The following is a 19,902-nucleotide window of genomic DNA, read 5'->3' on the forward strand; positions in this document are numbered from 1 at the left end:
GCACAATGCAGAAGTGTTTGCTTACTAGAAAATGTCAGAAACATGACCGTCGCACAGCTTTATTTTTGCATACGTGCAAAGTGACTACAAATATTTCATTGAAAAATGGTTTCCTAGGAACACCTTCCTGAAATGTTTTAAGTGTTCTTGACTAAGCTGGTGCAAGGTGTCAAACACCAGCTAAAATGGGAAAACAAACAAACAAACAAAAAGAATTATCAGAAATAGAAACAAGGTTTCAAAAGCAGTTACTACTTAACACTATAAGTGCTTATAATTTACGCATATAAGAGCAAATATAAAAGAAGTAAACAGTGAGACAGGCTAAATGTCTGGGCTTCTATGAACTGAGGAGTGTTCAGAATGTCCCTCTAAAGCTGATAAGAAATAAGCCTTGGGGTAACAGTACAGAGTCAGAGAGGTACTTCACAAAAGGACAAAATAATGGAGACAACAGAGAACACATTCCACGCATACGGAACTACCAAGAAAACTGGACAGAGGTACTAGAAAGGTAATTCAGAAAGAGGGACCCAGCAGACTGCATAGAAACTGGGGCAGTTTCTGGTTCTAAGACATAACTCTTCATTCGGAGCTGAAAAGAAGCAACAGGCAGAAAAAATACAGAGAAACCTATCTCACAGGGGGGTGTATAGTAAACTTATCTTATTAGAAAATACCTTAATATTACTGGCAGAAAAGTAAGAAATATCCCAGTCTTAGCACAAGAAAGTAGACTTGTAAACGTACAAGAGTAACACCTCTCGTATTCCTGTATACTAGAAGGCAAGCACTGTATTACATAGTTATGCATCCCATTTTATGTTTTATACAGAAGTTGACTAACATCTACTTCATATGAGATGCTGACAGGTGAATGCTAAACGTAGGAAACTGAAAGGAGAACTACTGGAGGTGGAAAGAAAGTCATGTCATTCAGTCTCTTAACTGAGACAGATATGCATCTTTAGGATAGTCAAAGAGAAATCACAATGATGAGAATAAGCGGACGGATGGTTGGTGTTTTCAAATTCTATGGATAAGGCCATAGCCAAGAGTGCTTGCCTACATATAGTAAATATGGAAGTCAATTTTTGCTTTAAATTCCTTTGAATTTGATTTTTCAGAAGAATAATACAGCATGTCCTCATTCAAACAAGAAGAGTCTTTTACAGGACTTAAGACAAAAGATGATGCTGAGCAATTGTTTAAACTTTCTGGAAGATCCTTCAATATTAAGGCCTTCACTCATAACACTGAGCATTATATCACTACAGGATACTACACCATCATGGCACAATACCTAGCAAGGATGCAACATTTACTCGCAACCAGAAAACCTGACCAAAGACATCAACTTTGTATCCAAGTCAAAGGTGACAAAAACCTCAAGAAGCTTGGGCTACATGTATGATGTTAAACTAGACAACTTCTGTCATTCCTTTCTAACATATCTGATGCTATGATTAAGCTATTATTAAGAAAAGCTCAGAGATCCAGTTAAATGCTAAAAAACCTTTCTCAGTGGCAAAACTGAAGGCAAACTTCAGAACAAAAGGCAAACTTCAAGAATGGTGGTGTGAGATAGCTTAATTACTGAAGGAAGACTTCAACAGGCTCCAAGTTAGGCTGAATATTCTGAGAACTAGGAGCACTGAACACTGGAAGATTTTACTTTTACTTATTCCTTAAAAGAACATACAAAAATTAGCAAATGTTTATCTTAATGAATGCAGAAATTTCCTCTAAGCTTCATGAATTTTACTCATAAAGGAATGTATCTGTAAACAAGAAAAATGTGACTGCATTATTCCTCTAAAGGTTTTCCAGATTCACTAGGTTGACCATGATCCTATCAGATACACATTTTAGGACTTCAATAACAGCACCACTACAGCAGACAACGTTTGATTCTACAGCATAAGGCGTAAAGAAAACAACTTCTAGAAACAGTTCTAATGGTTTTAAACTAAAAGAGGAGAAATTTAGGTTAGATATTAGGAATTAATTTTTTACTCAGAGGGGGCAGTGAGGCCCTGGCACAGCTGCCCAGAGAGCTGTGGAGCCTGTCATCCCTGGAGGTGTTCAAGGCAAGGTTACATGGGGCCCCGGGCAGCCTGTTCTAATTGGTGGCAACTGTGCTCACAGCATGGGACTTGGAACTAGATCTTTAAGATCCCTTCCAACCTAAGCCATTTTATGACTCTCTAAACATCGTCTTCCATAGGCAGCTGCTCATTACTTTATTAAAATGACTTACGAAAACACATTTAGGTGATACAACATGAATGACTAGTATTACAAAACGTAAGTTGACATGGTTACATACTTTTCTACCCACCAGCGCACTCAAAACTGGCTTGGCTCATTATCAAGTGCAGACTAAGGCTGATCGCAGTCAGGTGAGTACAGATGGGAGCCTGCTATGAAGCAAGATTAAAGGTAACCAGAACTCTTACATTTACTAAAGTCCTTCCATTGGTTCCTATCCCAAAGAAAATAGGCCGATCCATACACATTTTCAAATTATTGATAAGGTCCCTCAAGTTTTTATAGCTTTTTACTGCTTTAAGCCGGAATTACATTAAGTTTGAGAAACCCGATCTTTCTGAGTTAAGTATGAAACTGATTCCAAAGACTTCCATTTGCTGTGTATTACTAAGCTGGCAACAGGAGGATGTTACTTTGAAAGAGGGAACACAATATGATAGGGTTTCCAGGCATACCAGGAAAGATAGAATACAGTTTTATCACTCAGCAAGAAAAGCATCACTCCTGAATGACCTAACTGTAGCAGAAGATAAGGTGTTTCAAACTGGTGTGGAGGAGCATGTGTCTATGCTTATTTCCTGTTACACCAGCAACCTCTAAGCAATTTTTCATCTGCCTTCTATAACTAGATCCAGCAGTGACTGATGGGAATGTTATACGATTAATGTTCAGTGAATGAATCAAATAGTTGGGTAATGATTACATATCAGGTAAAATGCTTCAGTTTTAGTGCTCCGATTATACTGTCAAAGATATTTTTCAGAAGATCAGTACTGTCTCTGAAGTCTGAGTTTCTCATTTTGAAGATGATCATCCCTGAAGAATCAGTGATGTATGAATTCTACAGTACGTTTAAGAATGCAACAGTACACCAGTACTCATAACTTCCAAATACTGGGTACTTCCTTTTATTCTGGGTTTCCCGTATAGTGTATAATATTGTATTTCTTAAAAAGACCAAGTACAATAAGAGCCAATATAAATATTGTCCTAAAAGCCAGTAGATTAAGAATAATGTTAGTAATAGCAGGCAATAAGCTGTCTGAATATATCCATAAATCCACCCGTTCAGGGATTCAGTTCGTATTCAACCTCTGAAGTGCCCAAAAGAAGTCTAATTTCAACTGTTCATTGTGCTACATATTTTGACCATTTTCATTTGCTCTGAGCTTGGAAGGCTTTATAGAATTACTTTTTCCAATGGAGAAAATGCATCTGTGCAAGAGTTGGCTAAATCTCAAACTGGAATAATTACATATTATATTGCCACAGCAATTACTTTATTAGTCTGATTTATTAAATGATTATTACACTGTACATGCTTAAAAATAATAAACTTTTAAAGTGACTTTTTATTAACAGATTTACAGACATCCTTATGATCACACCTGCTTACACAGATTAAGGAGAACATTCATGTGAATAGAACTTAAAAGCCACAAACTACTACCTTAGAAATAATGAGGGGTTTGCTTTAAATACACTTCTTGATGACGTCAGGACTGGAACAGCGGTATCTTCAAGAATGCTAAACAAGAACATTGCTTTCAATGCAGAAAACTGTGCAATGAATTCCTCATTGCAGTTAAATATTGATATCAAGTTGTGGTAATGCAGAACTCTTAAAAGATAATGTTAGGGTCGTGATCAGAGAAATGGTTCAAAAATATGTATTGGCAGAGCATGTTTTTTTCTTAGAATGCCTTTATGTAGCAAAGTTCCTCAGCTAGTCTAATCTAATGCTTTCATGTTTCTAATTATGCTGAAACATCAGTTAAGAGCCTACCTGATGTTTTGGAGAATTTGCTGTGCTGGGATTCCGCATTGCCTATGAGTAAAAATAAGATGGATAAAAATTACTTTAGCTGCATGTTTTGCCTGTGCAGGCTGTCTTATAAACACCATCTTGTAGTATCAAGCCCCCAAGACAGGCCAGATGAGACAGGTTAAGGGAGTTTAGAAACTACAAAAATCATGAGACAGTGAAACAAACTCACAGATTTACCAGGGATGTGTATTTGACAGAAAAGCTGGATGCCCAGGGAGAACAACACGAAGGGAACTGGCTGTCACCTGGTCCAAAGTTAGTCAGATTCTCAATGACAACTGAGGCAAGAAGAAAATTAGAATGCCTACCTAGAAGCATGCTAGCACAGGGTAAGATGTTTGTTGGTGGATTAATAGCAAAGCAGGAACAGCAGAGGCCCAGGTGCTTAAGCAGAGAAAGTCCTGACACCATCTTTGCAATGTACTCTTACCTAGAGTACTACAAAAACTAACAGCTTTAAAGATGACCCATCTTATACCAAGAGATGTTGAAGAATCCTATAATACAAGCCTTGACTATACGAGATAATGGAAGCCAGATTCCAGGATAGAATGCTGCAGGTAAATAAGAAAGTGAAAAGCTGTCTTTGAGGTCAAGACATCATTCTCACCTGATATAAGACCCATCACCCAAAGTGAAAAGGGAACAGGGTAAGATTTTAAGAGCTTTTCCTCAAAGAAAAGATTAGTGCTTTCTTCTATGTCAAAAAAGGAAACAAAACCAAAGAACATCCTAAGTATCTTGCAGAATGGCAGTAACCTTTTTTAAAACATACAGATGGAAAAATGGAAGCAGAAGTTTTAAGTGAAAAGGAAGCCAAGCCCAAACTCAAAATCCAGAGATGCCAATCTTCAGTGCTACACTTTGACATTCATTCTGACAATACTTAATATAGTCAAAAACACTAGAGGAAACAGTGCAGCCTAATTATGAAGTCTGGAATTCCTCATTATAAGAAAAACTGGTTCAAAATGCAGCATGAGTGATTGAGTTATTCCACGCTCTTCTCCGCAGTTACACAGATGAGATTTTTAGCAACAAGGTGTCTCTTCAATGTTTCTTACAAAAACTTAACAGTGGAATCCAACAGTGACACGTTCTTCAGAAAGTGAAATACCTTCGTCTACTTAAAAGGGAGAACTAACACAACTGTGGGAACCAGCTTCTTTTTGCATGACTCAGAACTCAATGACTATGAGACATATTCTCAAGAGGATTCTTCAGTCAGATCAACAGTCCATGAGGCCATCCTGGCAGCAAAGAAACTTGATCTCAGAAAGTTTTGTTAGAGAGGGGGGAATGAGGGAGGAAGGCAAAATCCTTCAGTGGGGTAAGTCAGATGCTTTCACTATCAGTCTGATACCGCTAATAGAATGACTTCAAACCTTTTTAAATCTCAAAGCTTTTAAGACTCAGTGAAACAACTTAGCTAAAACAAAACAAAATATAACATACAAGAGAAATAGTAGGTCTCTAACCTGTGGCCTCACCTGCCGAAGCAGTTCTTGATGCTTCAGTCTCAGCCTTTCCTTCTCCATCTGTAGCTGCTGAAGTCTCATCTGTTGCTGCTGATTGGAGCTACTTCCACCCATGACCCCACCTTGGGGACTCTGAGGAGCCAGAGGGGGTGGCTGTTTCACTGGAGCACTTTGGCTGATTCGCTGATTCATGGCTACGGAACCAAAACAATAAATGTTTGAAAACATAATTCAAACAAATACAAGGCAAGTAGTATCCTTAGACAGGACACAGTATGAAACTTCAAGCCATGACCATACAAGACTTGCAGTCACACTGACGTTCAGCATGAAACATATGCTCACATGTATTATTCCTGTGAAATCAATGCAATATTCTCATGTTTAAGTGTAATACTTGTTCTAAAAGCTCGTGAAAACAGAGCTGAATGTGCATATTGGTGCAAAACATCAAAGTGGTGGGAAAATTATTCAATTTGAATCTGCTTGCTCTTCCTCCCAATTCATTATTTTCAATGTAGACACAAATAAAACAAAAACACTTTTGTTCACATGAAATCTTAGAATCATCAAATGCACAGAATGACAAAAGAGATCGCACTCAGATCCAGCAGCTACCTTGGTTACATGCTGCTACTCTTTGCAATGGGGTGCAGGTCACACAACAACCATTCGCATCATTTTTGGAATCAGTTTTGAGTATTACAGACTTCATTTAGACTTCTAGAGAATCTTGATGTGCAAAATCAGTGTTGGTGCAAGAATGGCAGACAAATTACACAGACAAAAATATTACAAGATTTAAACCTATTTTGTTTTATAAAATGATGCATCTGCTTGACAGACACGATGTTCCCTCTACAAGTTAAAATCAAATCATACATTGTCTTAGTTTGAATGAATGTTTTCATCATAGAAAAAGGATCCCTGGAACATGAACACTTAAAAGTTTCTTTCTTAAAATAGTTATCTCAGAGAATCTGCATCATCTTTTCTCTCAGAAGCCGTCCAGTCTTCACTGTCTTTTGAGTGTTCAACTTAAGGTACATAAACATCTTTCTTTTGTACCAGGAAAGTCTAAAAATGTCTGTCTCACAGCAAAAATGGCTGTTGCTTCACAGCCTTGCTCCCCTCCCCTTGCCACAGCTCATCTTTCCATTGAGAGGCATATTAAGAAGAGAAACACAGTCAATAGCTAGAGAGCCAACTCTAGTCAAACCATCTCACAGAGTCAACATTTTCCTCAGTCAATTCAAAAGACAACGCAGTGTTGAATTGCTTCAAATGATTTGAAATAATATTTTATGTAGTTACTCAGGAAAGAGTTTTATATATATGATCACAAATGAAATAAAAACTTCCTGTAAAGGTAAGTAAACAGGTGAAGCAGAAACAGAAACTGTATCCAAGTGCAAATAGAAGAAAGAGTAAATACAAAAAGGCTGGAGATTCAATTCCAACCTGCAAGTCTCATCCTGAGCTAGTGAAAAACAAAAGAATAAGGGGTAGTTAAAGATGTAGTGAATAGAGCTTAAAATGAAACAGTTTGTCAGACATTTAGTACCTGAACTTCAGGAAGAAGCAACCAGAATCAGTCAACCTGCTTTACTGTGTGAGCTATGGTCCCTAGGATAGCACAAGGTAGAGAAAGGACAGCTTGTTTCTCTGCTGAACAGGTCTCAGAAGGTCCATGTGGCCTGAGACACCAGAAACTGTTAAACAAAAGTTCTGACAGCACCAACTGCAGTCCTGCAAAGGATGTGAGCAACACACATAAGCTCCAGGAGCTCCATTAGACAACCTCTGCTGGACAACAGACAGCACTTAGGCTGCCTACATTTACCAACTTAAGGCAAAGCTGGAGCTAAAGAACACGATGCAAGACAGGAAGTCCAAGTAGCAGCTCTCGACAGGCTGAACACAACACTACTGGACCAGGAAATGCATCTTACTTATCCTTCTTCCCTTTTTACTCAGAATCCTACACAGTCTAGAGCCAGGAGCATGCCTTTTGCTTTTTGTATCTTATCCTCTTACACCTTGAAAGCAGACAATGATAGGGGCTTGTAGGGGACAAATGTAAAGGGTCTTCCCCTGCTGTTACCTAATTCTGTAACTCTAACAGAAGTCTGTGCTACACTTCAGAAGTTCCAGGACTCAAATCCTGTTATTAAACAAGATGGAAGGTCCATTACAGTTGAAAGGGGAACAAAGGTTATAAAATTAAAATCACCCACAAAATTACCAGAAAAAAAAAAAAGGCAACTTAAGTCAAAAGCAAACTACTCAGCTTGTAAGAATTAAGTACCCAGAAACTGAAGAATATCAATTTTCATTTGGCTTTAACCAAGTAGCACTTTTTATGATGTAGTCTCCAATCATATCATCCTGGTCCCTGAGTTCCTGCCTCATGCAGTTCACAGCCAAGCTGCATCACAGGTAACCTCACACACATTCAGCAGCTTCTAACTTTAACTAGGCATTCAGGTATAATGTTATTAACATCCCTCCAGCACATTAAATTTGCTTTTCCCACATGTAACATACCATCTATACTTCCACAGGTGTCTCTTCCACTAACACACAACTTCAGGAGTAATTTCCCTCTCATGCCAAGTTTTCCAAATTTTATATACCCATATCCTTCTGACAGCTGCTTGGGTTATTCCATTGCTCCAGTTTTCCTATCTACTGACTTTGCAATTTAAGTTGAAATCATGTTTGTAAAATCGCATTTGCCTGACATTTTCCATATTATTCCAATAAACCAGATCACTGAATTGCCTCCTAATGTCACTTCTCTAACAATAATGCAATCTCAAACAGGAACATGACAAAATACCCGTACTTCAGTGTATACATAATATTCACCAATAAATACCTGGAAGCATTTAATTATATTATTTGTTAACAGAACCTGAAACAAAACCAAAGATCAAGTTTCTAAACCCCCATTCAGGTATTTTCTAATTTTCTTACTGTATGAAGAACAAGTGTAAAGGCCTTCAAATTCAGAACAGATCATGGAGATGTTTTCCATGCAAGGGGAATATTTTGCCTATTAAACTATAAGTTTGGTGACTTAAAAAAAGGACATAGCTAACTGAACTCCACTGACTTTAGAACATACTCAAGTGAAGAACCAGAGGGGAAAAACACAGACATCAGCCATTTTGGCTGATCACACAATTATGCAATCTTCAAGACAAACAGGAAGAAGAATATGATTTTCTATCATTTCCAACACCATATTTAATTAAAGGAAAGCAGGAAAACATCTCGTTTCAAGCGACAGGGAAAAACAGAGGTTTTCATTTTTCTATAATTCCCAGTTCTCCACTACTTATTAAGGATGTGACTCTACACATTTGCACTCAGACTAGAGAATACGCTTATCGGTGGGATCTCATAGAAGCACAATTATTTTCACACCTCTTGAGTTTGTGACGATCCAGGTAGACACGGCTCTTTTAAAATACCTTGAATTCAAAGGCAGAGATCTTCGTTTCTTTACTAGAGTTAAGACTTATCAGATGTTCTGATGCATCCTGTTCCTTACCTTCCAGGAATATGGAAAGCATTTAAATAAGGGGCTCTGCACCCACACACTGGAGGCTGTAAAGACCTCACAGGCAGACAAGGAACAAACAAGTCTTTGTTTCTAGAAGAGGGGGATTTGAGGGAAGAGGAGGAGGAGGGGCAGACAAGTTTAAAAAAAAAGAAGGGGGGGGGGGTGTCAACTTAAGACAGTAAAAAAGATCTCACAGTCCTATAATATGGCTCAAGATCTACATTCTGCCAAACGCAGTTAATCGTAATAGCTACAATATGCTTTTGGGAACAGATTAGGAATTAGACATTTTAAAATGTTAACACAGAATATCCTAACTAAACTCAGCAGGCAAATGCTTGTACCGTAGTGCAGCAGATAATACTTGAGAGTTACTGAAAGGAGTTTAGGCCACTGTCTATACCCTTAATGTAAAAAAACAACAGAGAGAAATAATTACCAGGCATTGGTGCTAGAGAGAAAAGGCCAACACACTGGTAACAACTCCAATATAAAAGGCTAATTGTCTCCCAAGATCCCATGCCAATTTAAATCACGTCCCAGGGCACTGACAGTTTGTATTAACACAGTACCTTTCCTCCAAGCAGAAATACATGCAAAGGCTGCTGCAGAGCTCCCTTATGGTTAACAGACAAAGCTGAATATTTGATGGCTTACCATTTGTATTTATCATTCCACTCCTGAAACCTAAAACTAGATTTTATCACTAAATGTAAAGATATTCACATTTATTTAAGCAAACAATAAAAAACTCACTGTGTGGACAAACTATAAAACTCACTGTCCTTAAGTCATGATCAGTATTTTTGCTGAAGAAACTGGAGAAGAGCACTTCTCCCTTTCACATTCACTTGGAAATTATACAGGTTTTTTGTGCATCACTTTTGGCTATGGCCAAGTTTTAGGATGATATGAGTTTGTACCTCTGCAACAGAGGCAAAAATCCACCATTCAAACTGAAAAGAGCTGTGACAAAAAAAAAAAAAACAACAACTACCTTCAGAATTTATAAGAATGATTCGTGGAAGTAATGAAAGCTGTCCTCTTTTCAGAGATACTTTGTAGAGTCATAGAATGGCCTGGGTTGAAAAGGACCACAACAATCATTGAGTTTCAACCCCCTGCTATGTGCAGGGTCACCAACCACCAGACCAGGCTGCCCAGAGCCACATCCAGCCTGGGACTCCAGGGATGGGGCATCCACAGCCTCCTTGGGCAACCTGTTCCAGTGTGTCACCACCCTCTGTGTGAAAAACTTCCTCCTGATATCTTACCTAAACCTCCTCTGTCTCAGTTTAAAACCATTCCCCCTTGTCCTATCATGATTCATCCTTGCAAACAGCCATTCCTCCTCCTGTTTATACACTCCCTTCAATCACTGGAAGGCCACAATGAGGTCTCCCCAGAACCCTTTTCTGAGCTAAAGAAGCCCAGTTCCCTCAACCTTTCCTCATAGGAGAGGTGCTCCAGCCCTCTGATCATCTTAGTGGCCCTCCTCTGGACCCGCTCCAAGAGCTCCATGTCCTTCCTGTACTGCAGGCCCTGTACCACTTTCAGACAAGTCATGTCTCTGGATTGCAGTCCTTGCACTGCATTGCTCTATTACTGAGCAGTAGCAACAGACCCCGGGTTTGCTCAGCCCAGAGCAGAGCAGGCTGAGGGAAGGCCTGATGGTGGCTGCAGCTCCTCGCAGGGATAGGAGGGGCAGCGCTGAGGAGCTGTCAGGGGAGGGGCAGCTGGGAGTGAGGGAAAGGGGCTGCACCAGAGGGCGGTGGGCAGGGAACAGCCTGCACAGGGCTGTGGACACGGCCCCAGTCCTGCATAAGTTCAAGGAGTGTTTGGACAATGCTCTCACTCAGACATGGGGTTTGGAGTTTGGGTGGTCCTGCATGGAGCCAGGAGTTGGACTGGATGATGATCCTTGTGGGTCCTTTCCAATGCGGAACATTCTATGATTCCATGACTCTAAGAGCTATTCACATACTCTAGAGTTGGACTATCAGTTAAAATAAAACAAAAGCCAATTAAAATGTTATCTATTACAGAAGCACGTCCAAGTTGTGGATTGATTATTCAGTTTATTATTTGTATTCAAATGAAATCAATACTTTTCAGTTTCTCCTCCTATCACTACAGTGCCACTGATAAAAAGTACAAATCACAGTTCTTTGTTTCCTTTTGATAAAAATCTTAAAACCAAGTCTTTTTTGTATCCTACAATGCAGCGGTGCACCAGCTAGATTGATTTAGCACCACAAAGATCTCCAGGTTGACTCTGAACACACCAGGAACGAAATGGAGTAAAATGCTGCTGTTCACGGATGGAGCTCTCTTCTCACAGCAGCCAACAGCAGTATGTATCACACACTTTCGCTCAACTCCTATCAGTTTCAGAACTGAAATATTCCACCCTCTGGCCTTATGAGCAAATCTAAACAAGACTCAGCAGTAACATAAATAGCTATAAGAAACTTCTGCTCAGTACATATATATGTGATGTTTTCCATTTGTTAAAGATAAATTAAAATTTCTTAAGAGGAAATTATTTTCCTAATATTTGAGCTTATTTTTAAATCTACATACAAAATGAAAATGACAGAATCATTAGTACTGTAGGAAAACTGCTTGGAACACACGGAGTAGGATACATTATGAAGAGATCTCAGCTAATACCATTTAAGTTGTATGCATGAAATCCTGAAGACAGCATGTAGTACAGGACTCTCAGCTGATCAAAGCTCATCCCTTTCAACTGAAAATGTGGCAAGACGTATTTAATCAGAGATGGTCTGCATTTTAGACCAAAGTTTAGTCAGCAAGGAATATACATGCAGGCATTAGCGGTGAACAGTTTCACTTCTCACTTACCAATTAATACTTGCTGGGTTAAGTAAAACAAAAGACAAGCTTCCCTATAACTTCTTGCAAAATTATGACTATTTTTTAAATGCAGGTTTCCTTCAAATCATCTGTTCACTGTTAGAAGTGCACATACCTTGTGCAAAGTGTGTAAAACCATTTACACATTTTTTTCCCCCTAAATCTCCACCATTAAACTGTTTTCTCTAAAAAAGAAATTGAAATCGTGTTTCAACATGATTGAATTCAAAGAGGGAAAGAAGAAAGCTGACACTTCTTTGAATTTTAGATTATATATGATTAGATATAGAGTATATAATTATTGTGTGTATATATACACTTAGATCACAGATAATGAGTGATATGTTCAAAATGATACATCTTCCATTTCTAACACTGTGTGTTCATTAACGGGGAGATGCAAACTGCAGTGCTCAAAGAGTACAGTAGTAGAAAAGACCTTGTTAAGAGTAGAGTTTTATTTTACTGTCCTAGCTGTTCTAGTTACAACAGTGGAGGCACACTTTATTTATACTCATATAAAGATATCGTTACCAACATATCTCTGTTCTCAAACCGGCTTGAATAATTCTGACAAAAAAAGCAAGTATAAACTTATGTAAACTTATTGCCCTCAGAAATCCTCAATGAAAGGGTTTTTGTTTTCCATTTTATTAGTATGTGAGATGTTCTACATCAGACAGTTCACACAATACTTGTGAGCATATTCAATTATATCTTCAGTGAACTGTACTCAGTGAAGAAATCTAAATACATTCACACTGCGTTTGAATAAAACAAGATTTCATTTTCTGATAAACAGCTAACAACCACTGATGATCACTACCACTGTAGATGGGCAGTGTCTTCAAAACAAAGGGGTGCTTACCAGTGAAATTTCATCTGTCTTTGCAGATTCACATGAGCTTACTTTGACAGCAGACACTAATTCAGTGAAAACTGATATTGTTCAGAACGTACACATTCCCAAAACAAGTAAGTCTTTCCCCATACTAAGTTATGTCCTTAAATGGTTCTACTGGAAAACAGAAGTAGGGAAGAATCTAATAACGGCCCTTTCAGATGAGTAACATCCATTCTGTGTTAGTGACAGGGCACGTAAAGAGGATATGTCATTGAATTTGCTGATCAAAACCAACTGTGTTCATGTTCTACTTTTGTACAAAAATAAAGGTGGATCTCAAGCTCAAAATCTGACAGGCCTCTGTAACTGGACAAAAGGCCTGGGCTTCTTTCCGACCAATGGCCACTAGAAGTATGGCAGCTGGAGTTCTTAGCCTTGGCAAGACAAACCAATAAGAAGAAACAGGTACTAAACAATGTGTTTAGACAAGTAAGGGGTAATAGCATTATGGAATACTTCCTTTTAATTTCTGTCAGTAGTTCCTTATAGCTCTTCTTTGTTTTAAAGATACAATGTTCTTACATCACAAAAGAAAGAAGCAGAAAATACCAATGTGTATACTGTATACTGCCCTGACCGTAATCATCACTACTATTCTTTTTCCTACTTGAGTAGTTTAATCAGCTACTAAATACAGAGCCCCTGTGGCATTTTCCATAGTGATGTTAAACACCATCTTGCTATCCCTTCCCCCTCAACCAAAACTCATACAGACCTCCATAAATCATTATCATGATCCTTAGCTGGGAGTGATAAAAATGTTCAGGCAAGGATTTCAGTGTGAGGTCACATAATAACCCATTTGGCAGCTCTGACATATAAAAAAAAAAACAAAAAACAAAAAACAAAAAACAAAAAAACAACAAAAGCAAAGAGACTGGAATACCTAACAAGAATTTAATCACTAGCAACAAACCTCCAAAACCGAAGAGCAGAATAGAACAATAAAACTGAAGGAATATTGTGTTTTACCTTAACTCCCGGAGACAGGCTTGCCTAACTACCCTCATGGAGTGCTACCATTCAAATTAAGATTTGTGTCAGCCCAAAAGAGACAGACCAATCAATTGCCAGTTTCCAGTATTTTTCCATTTCAAGTTCACCGTCTCATTTTTCAAACTAGGTACCCTCCAAAGGCAAATTATTTTCACTTGTGCTTCGAAAAACAGTCCTACCATCTGCAAGCTGAAGTAACAGTTAAAACCACTTTAACAGGATTTGATACTAAAGCCAATTCTTGGAAACCTGTAGCAATAAAGTTGAATGATTCCAAACTTCCAAGTGGTTCTAGGAAATTTAATTTTATAGGAAAAGCAGATGTTCATCTACTTCACAGGCTCCAGCAACTTAGAATGCTTAGCTTCATACTGAGACATTCTTTAACTACCAAGAAAACATATCAGCATTATCTGGAAGGCCTAAGAAAAACATTAAGATCTATGAAGAATGACCAACGACCAATAGCGGAAACTGGTAAAAGGCAAAGCTGCACAGTATACAAGATTGGACTTGCCAGTTCTCTTAAAGAAACAACCTTAAAAGTAGTAACATGAATCCCCTTCCTAAGAGGCCTACAAAGACACTGAGAAAGGTTGGTCAGCATGTTTGTACCAGATGCTCCACTCATACAAAGAATGCTGCCAACACAGGCCTGAGGAAGCCCTTGCCCATCCCCCTTCCTTTGATCCCATTAATCTTTTTATGATTGCCTGTGCTTGGCATGAGAAGACCCTCCTTTAAAATCTAGGAAAGGACTAAATATGAGAGTTTGTCAGTTCTCCTACCGCAAGTTTTTCTGATGCCAAATGTGTACACCCGGAAGAGCAATATCTGAGCCATGAGACTTCAGAGTAGTGTAAGTGGTGAAGCTGAAGACTTCAAGCCCACTTTGATCCAAGACTTGGGTCTGACAGATTTGATCTCCTCATCTCCAACTTGGAGCAGTCAGATTTTAGACCAGCCTACTCCCCAGCAGGGTATTCTGACCAGAACTCTTATCTGATCCATTAGTCTTAAAAGACTGCTTCAGGAATCATATCAGTGATATCCTTTTATTTCTGCTTTAAACACATGAATGCAATATCCAAATTCTCTTTACCAGTTAAGTCTGTAGGTGTGCCTGCCTAAAACAATTTCTTTAAACTTGATCCTCCTTCCTCCCTCTTTTTTTAGCTACACTAATGGAAAATTGCCAGCACTGCTTTTAAAAGAAGTATATGCACACCTACTACAGAAAATAAGGATGAATATTAAGTTGCCCTCTAATGAGGAACATACAGAGAAATAAGGATGGTCTCCCTGGACTTAAGAACGCAGATGGAGAAAAGACAAAGACTCTTCAAACTCTTTGCTTCTGAATACTGCAACAGAAGAACACGTTTGCCCATATCACTCAACAGCTTTGTTTTCAGTGGTTCTTCAGATGAGTGAAAATAGCACTATCAAATGAAAATAATTTTTTGCCTCATTTTCAATTAATGAAAGTAAGATAATGAACAGAACCTTTCAGATTACAAAGACGAAGTCACCAAGGGTTCCTTCAGGAAGCATCAGTAGCAAAATACAGCCCATACAGTAGCAAAATAAAGCAGCCCATACAGTAAAGCACATTGATAGAAAAATATGGTGGTGTAGGGATGAGGATTTCCAACCTACATTAAGCACTGAAAGGTAAACTCCTGAGTCACTCATGTTCTATTTGGGGTCACAGCATGTATTAGTTGAGGATCTCTGTGAGGGAAATAAACGCAAGGCTCAGTAAGGTAGCTCCGTCAAACTGATTTTTCTTCTTTACTGGAGTAGCTTCAGAAGGTCACAAAGTGCGAAAACATCAGGAATAAGATTTTCCATTTTGTTGGCTCAAATGACAAAAACATAAACCGCAATGCGATGTGCACGACTTAAGATTTCAAGGAAAACTCCTTCAAGCTCAACAGCAGCTACCAGCTTGTCTCTATTTGCCGTCACTCTAGATCAGAAGAGCTCACATGGTTGTTGTTTTTTTTTTTTCTTTCCTGCCCCTTTCAGTTACACTTGAGCTCTTTGACTGAAAAGGTCTGGAACAGATTAAAAGTCCGACCACAAAATAAAGAGCCTTGGCATGTACTCAAGCCTGTCTGGGATACACATACACAGTGGGCCCAAAAAGGGAAGCTATGCAGCAAGAAACCCTTCTGCAGCCTTTTGGATATTTCTAACTTCTTTCAGTTTAACTGCATGGCACATTTGATGGAGTTTCAGTACGCACAAAACAGGTTGCTTTCACCCTTATATTTAGATTGCAGGACTGGAACACAGTTCTGAGAAGCAAGATCCATCTCATTCATGACTTTTGTCAATTAAAGTCTTTTCCCCTCCTTCCTTTTTAATTCCAGCTGGTATATCCGGCTCACCATTTGAAACTGCAACGTAATGCAAAGAAAAGCAAAATGCTTATCTTGCAAGTCTACTTAAGTAAATATAATTGACCTGACCATTCTGAATGCAAAAGGCAACACCGATTTTCAAAATGACTGCTTCCTTTTCAGCCTTATTCACATATTATGTAATTGCGAAGTTGCAAGTTACCCACACGCTCCTCTTGCAACACGCAAACAGGTCTGCAGCTCTGACTGCAGTTAAAGCCAAAATGGACACCTGCCAAAGTTGACAACCTTCAATATAAGCCCCACCTTTGGCTCAAGTTGCACAGTGGTTCAACCTGTCTACAAACTGGAAAGCAGTTTATAAACAAAGCGTGACAATCCCGTGTTTACTCTAAGAGCAAAGGGATGTCAAACGTGAGTGCTCAAGCCTACAAAACAAAAAAGCTGAAATTGCTAACAACCATTTCAGAAAAACAAAGACGAAAACAAAACAAAACAACCTAAAAACCAGAAAAAGTGACTGTTGAGTTCTGCAGCTCTGTGTTTATGTGGCATTCATGGAGTTAATGCCTCTCCCAAAAGGGGCCCACAGTTGTTGTTAGGTCAACCCCTGTAAAGCTTCAAAGGCTTTGTATCCCCTCAGCCTGACCTACTCAGTGATCTGCACACTGTTTTCATTTAGTTGCACTGAGTCCAAAACTAAAGCTTGAAAACCACAATGATCTTTTTTTTTTTTTTTCCCCTCTCCTTTTTTTTTTTTTTTTTTTTAACCCTACTATTTCTTCCATGTCTCTGGAAAAATAACTGAAATCCAAAAGAGATGAAAATAGTAAGCTATTGGGGAAACAATTTAAGGGGAAATTAACGCATTTAATAAAGCTCACACACCAGAGGTCATGACTTCAAACAAAAACTGAAGTTGTAACACCACCTTAAATACACCAGAACAGCTACTTGGACTAAGAAACCAGTTTAGAGTTTATATGCTGTTGGTATTTCTATTCATCAGTGCCAATATTTTATTGAAGTGCTTGCAGCTCTGCTTTTCATATAGATGAAAAAAAACTGCAGAAAGTTGGTACCGGTTCTGCTTCGTTAAATACTCACATCCAAACCATGCCGTCCCTAATTTCAGTTACTATTTCTATTTTCAGTAACAGTAGTCTAATTAATATTTGTTACCTTACAAAAAGAGGATTAAAGTAGAAACCACTCAGCAGAACACTTCTCTCTGCATTGTTTAAAACAAAGTATCATCACGATCATCACTGTGACAAGCTGGAATTATAAGCTGGTATGTGCTTCAAGTGTATTTAAATAGAATAAATTATTATTTATCAATGTCCTTGTTCGGGTAGCATAAAGGAATGTTAGGGTAGCACAAAGGAAAGTATTTATTTATTTAGGAATTAAAAAAAAAATCTCTTCTGTTGCAAATATTTGCAAGTCTCAGGGAAGAATGAGATTGGCTGAAACTGTGTTCACCCACTAATAGGAACGTGCTTAGATAAATCATTTCTGAAGGCCACCAGTTTAGGAACTGTATGGATCATACGGCAAAATCCCAATCTCTAACATTAAAAACTTTGGTGACATATTCCTACAGGATATATACTAATTCCTCTCCTTTTAAAATACAGATTTAAATAAGGTCCATGTTTCAAATTAGAATATGTACTATGTAAGATACTATACTATATATACTGTACTACAAAGAGTTTTCAAACTATGACTGCAAAATAACAGCTATGTGAACTGAAGCGAACCAAAAATTCTGAAGTGAGATGAACTTTTACCAAAGCGTGGGTCAAGCCTTGGGTCTAGCCAAGATGTTGTCTTGTTCTTATGGTTTATGTAGTAAATTTCTCCATCCTGGGTCATAGCTTGTTCCCATCCATCGGGGAGTGGGCCTGCAATATAGAAGGAAGGAGTTCATGGTGGACTCTTTGTTTGCTCCAGCTGAAATTGATCTACAAAAAATTGCAACATTTTACATATATAACAGTAAATGAAACAAAAGAGTTTCAGGTTTATGTCTACCATTTCTAGGATAAGGACAAAGAAGTGGTGGGTGGAAAATCAAAGAACAAAAAAGCACTTCTATCATCATTTTGATTTGGGATTTGGAGTTTTATTTTGTCATTTGTGTCTTTTCGTATGCTTCTGACACTTCCTTTTGCAGTATAAAACCAGCAATAAGTCAAGCCTGCCAGAATGAAACCAGCACCAGAAAAAAAAAAGAATAAGCACAGAGATATCCCACCTCTTGTGGGAAAGTTTATCCAGTGATTAAGGGCCAGCAGCAGCAGCAAGACAACAACAACAACAAGACTCTGAAGCGCTATTTCTCAGACATGTCACAAACAATTAAAAATAAATCCATAAATAAAAGTGATGAACCTTAATTGCACTTCATACCATAAGTTGCGCTGAAAGCGTTAAAGGCTTAAGCGAGCAAAAACACAAACCTGAGGAACAGGAGGCAAAAAAGCAACAAAAAAGAAAAGGTAAGCACATCAGAAGCAGACAAGAGACAAAGTGCCAGGACTAGGAATGCTATCCCTCTATGAGCAGAAAGGCACATTCAGGGACACCTACACTTAGGAAATGGTAAAGGGAAATACACAGTGCTGTACTGAAGTCCAACGCTCATGTCTAAATACAGATTTCTGAGGTGTTTCCCTTATATTACAAAAGCAGCTTTGAAGAAAACAATCTTTCGCTGCTGTGCTGTTCAGAAGCCACTCATTCCTGCTTCTATCTGACCATGCACCTCCATCTGTATTGTGCTTAGAATGAAAACTATTTGAAAATATCTAAATTAGATGCAGGAAAATCTTGCTTGAACTTTTTAAAATTTAAATACAGTCTTAAGATGACACAGCAAAAAGATTCACGACGAATGTTAAGAATGTAACAGAAATTAGAACAAGATCTGTTCCAGAAAACCATCATATTTCAGTCTCTCTTCTCACTTTTCCTCAGCATGATGTAACAACACACTACCAAAAGCCATCTGTCTGCCTGATTTAGACCAACAGACCATTCTTCTCCACATAATGTTTGTGTTTATTTATGTCTTACAATTTCACACACGAGATTCAAAGTGCATACATCCAAAACTTAAAATAAATGCCTGGAATATCTACTACATCCATGTTCAAATTACATTAGCTCTTTGCTTGCCACATTGCTGTACACTCAAATTACTGCTGAAGATTTTCATTGCTTAAAGCCTTGGGGGGCAGGGACTAGATTTGTTTGGTTAATCTCAAAAGATGTTCCTGAAGGAATGTTTTAAAACAAAATAAATTAAAAGAGCAAAATCATCATTGCATTCCAGTAATACCCCAAGGCATAACAAGGACAAGAATTTCTTACTGTAGTCTTTGGCCCAAGAAATCCCCTGCATAATACATTTCTATCTCTAACTCTTCCATTTTGGCTCAGAACGCTCTGCCTTTCTCTAGCACTCCACATTAAGAGCTACAGGCTGTCATGTGAGGAAAAACAGTGCCCTAGCCATTGAATATCCCCTTCCTGCCCCAAAAGCTCAGAAGCTTTAAACACTGCATAGAGTAACAGTGGTACCTCAGCTTTTAGCA

General features: G+C 38.4%; 1 protein-coding gene across 4 annotated transcripts in view; it reads right to left on the reverse strand.

The window, feature by feature from the left end:
* The window catches only part of YAP1 (Yes1 associated transcriptional regulator), an 84,514-nt gene that overhangs the window by 12,906 nt on the left and 51,706 nt on the right, over positions 1-19,902 (reverse strand). Inside the window, exons 4-6 of one of the 4 annotated variants that reach the window (XM_072326732.1) lie at positions 18,094-18,207; positions 5,590-5,771; positions 4,058-4,099 (exon numbers count right to left, since the gene is read on the reverse strand). In XM_072326732.1, coding sequence (XP_072182833.1) covers positions 4,058-4,099; positions 5,590-5,771; positions 18,094-18,207 — 338 coding nt within the window. Of the gene's footprint in view, positions 1-4,057; positions 4,100-5,577; positions 5,772-18,093; positions 18,208-19,902 lie in introns of all 4 variants that reach the window. The other 3 variants (XM_072326731.1, XM_072326734.1, XM_072326733.1) reach the window with 3 other exon arrangements.

This window comes from Excalfactoria chinensis, chromosome 1, assembly GCF_039878825.1.
Source record: "Excalfactoria chinensis isolate bCotChi1 chromosome 1, bCotChi1.hap2, whole genome shotgun sequence".
Lineage (NCBI taxonomy): Eukaryota > Metazoa > Chordata > Aves > Galliformes > Phasianidae > Excalfactoria > Excalfactoria chinensis.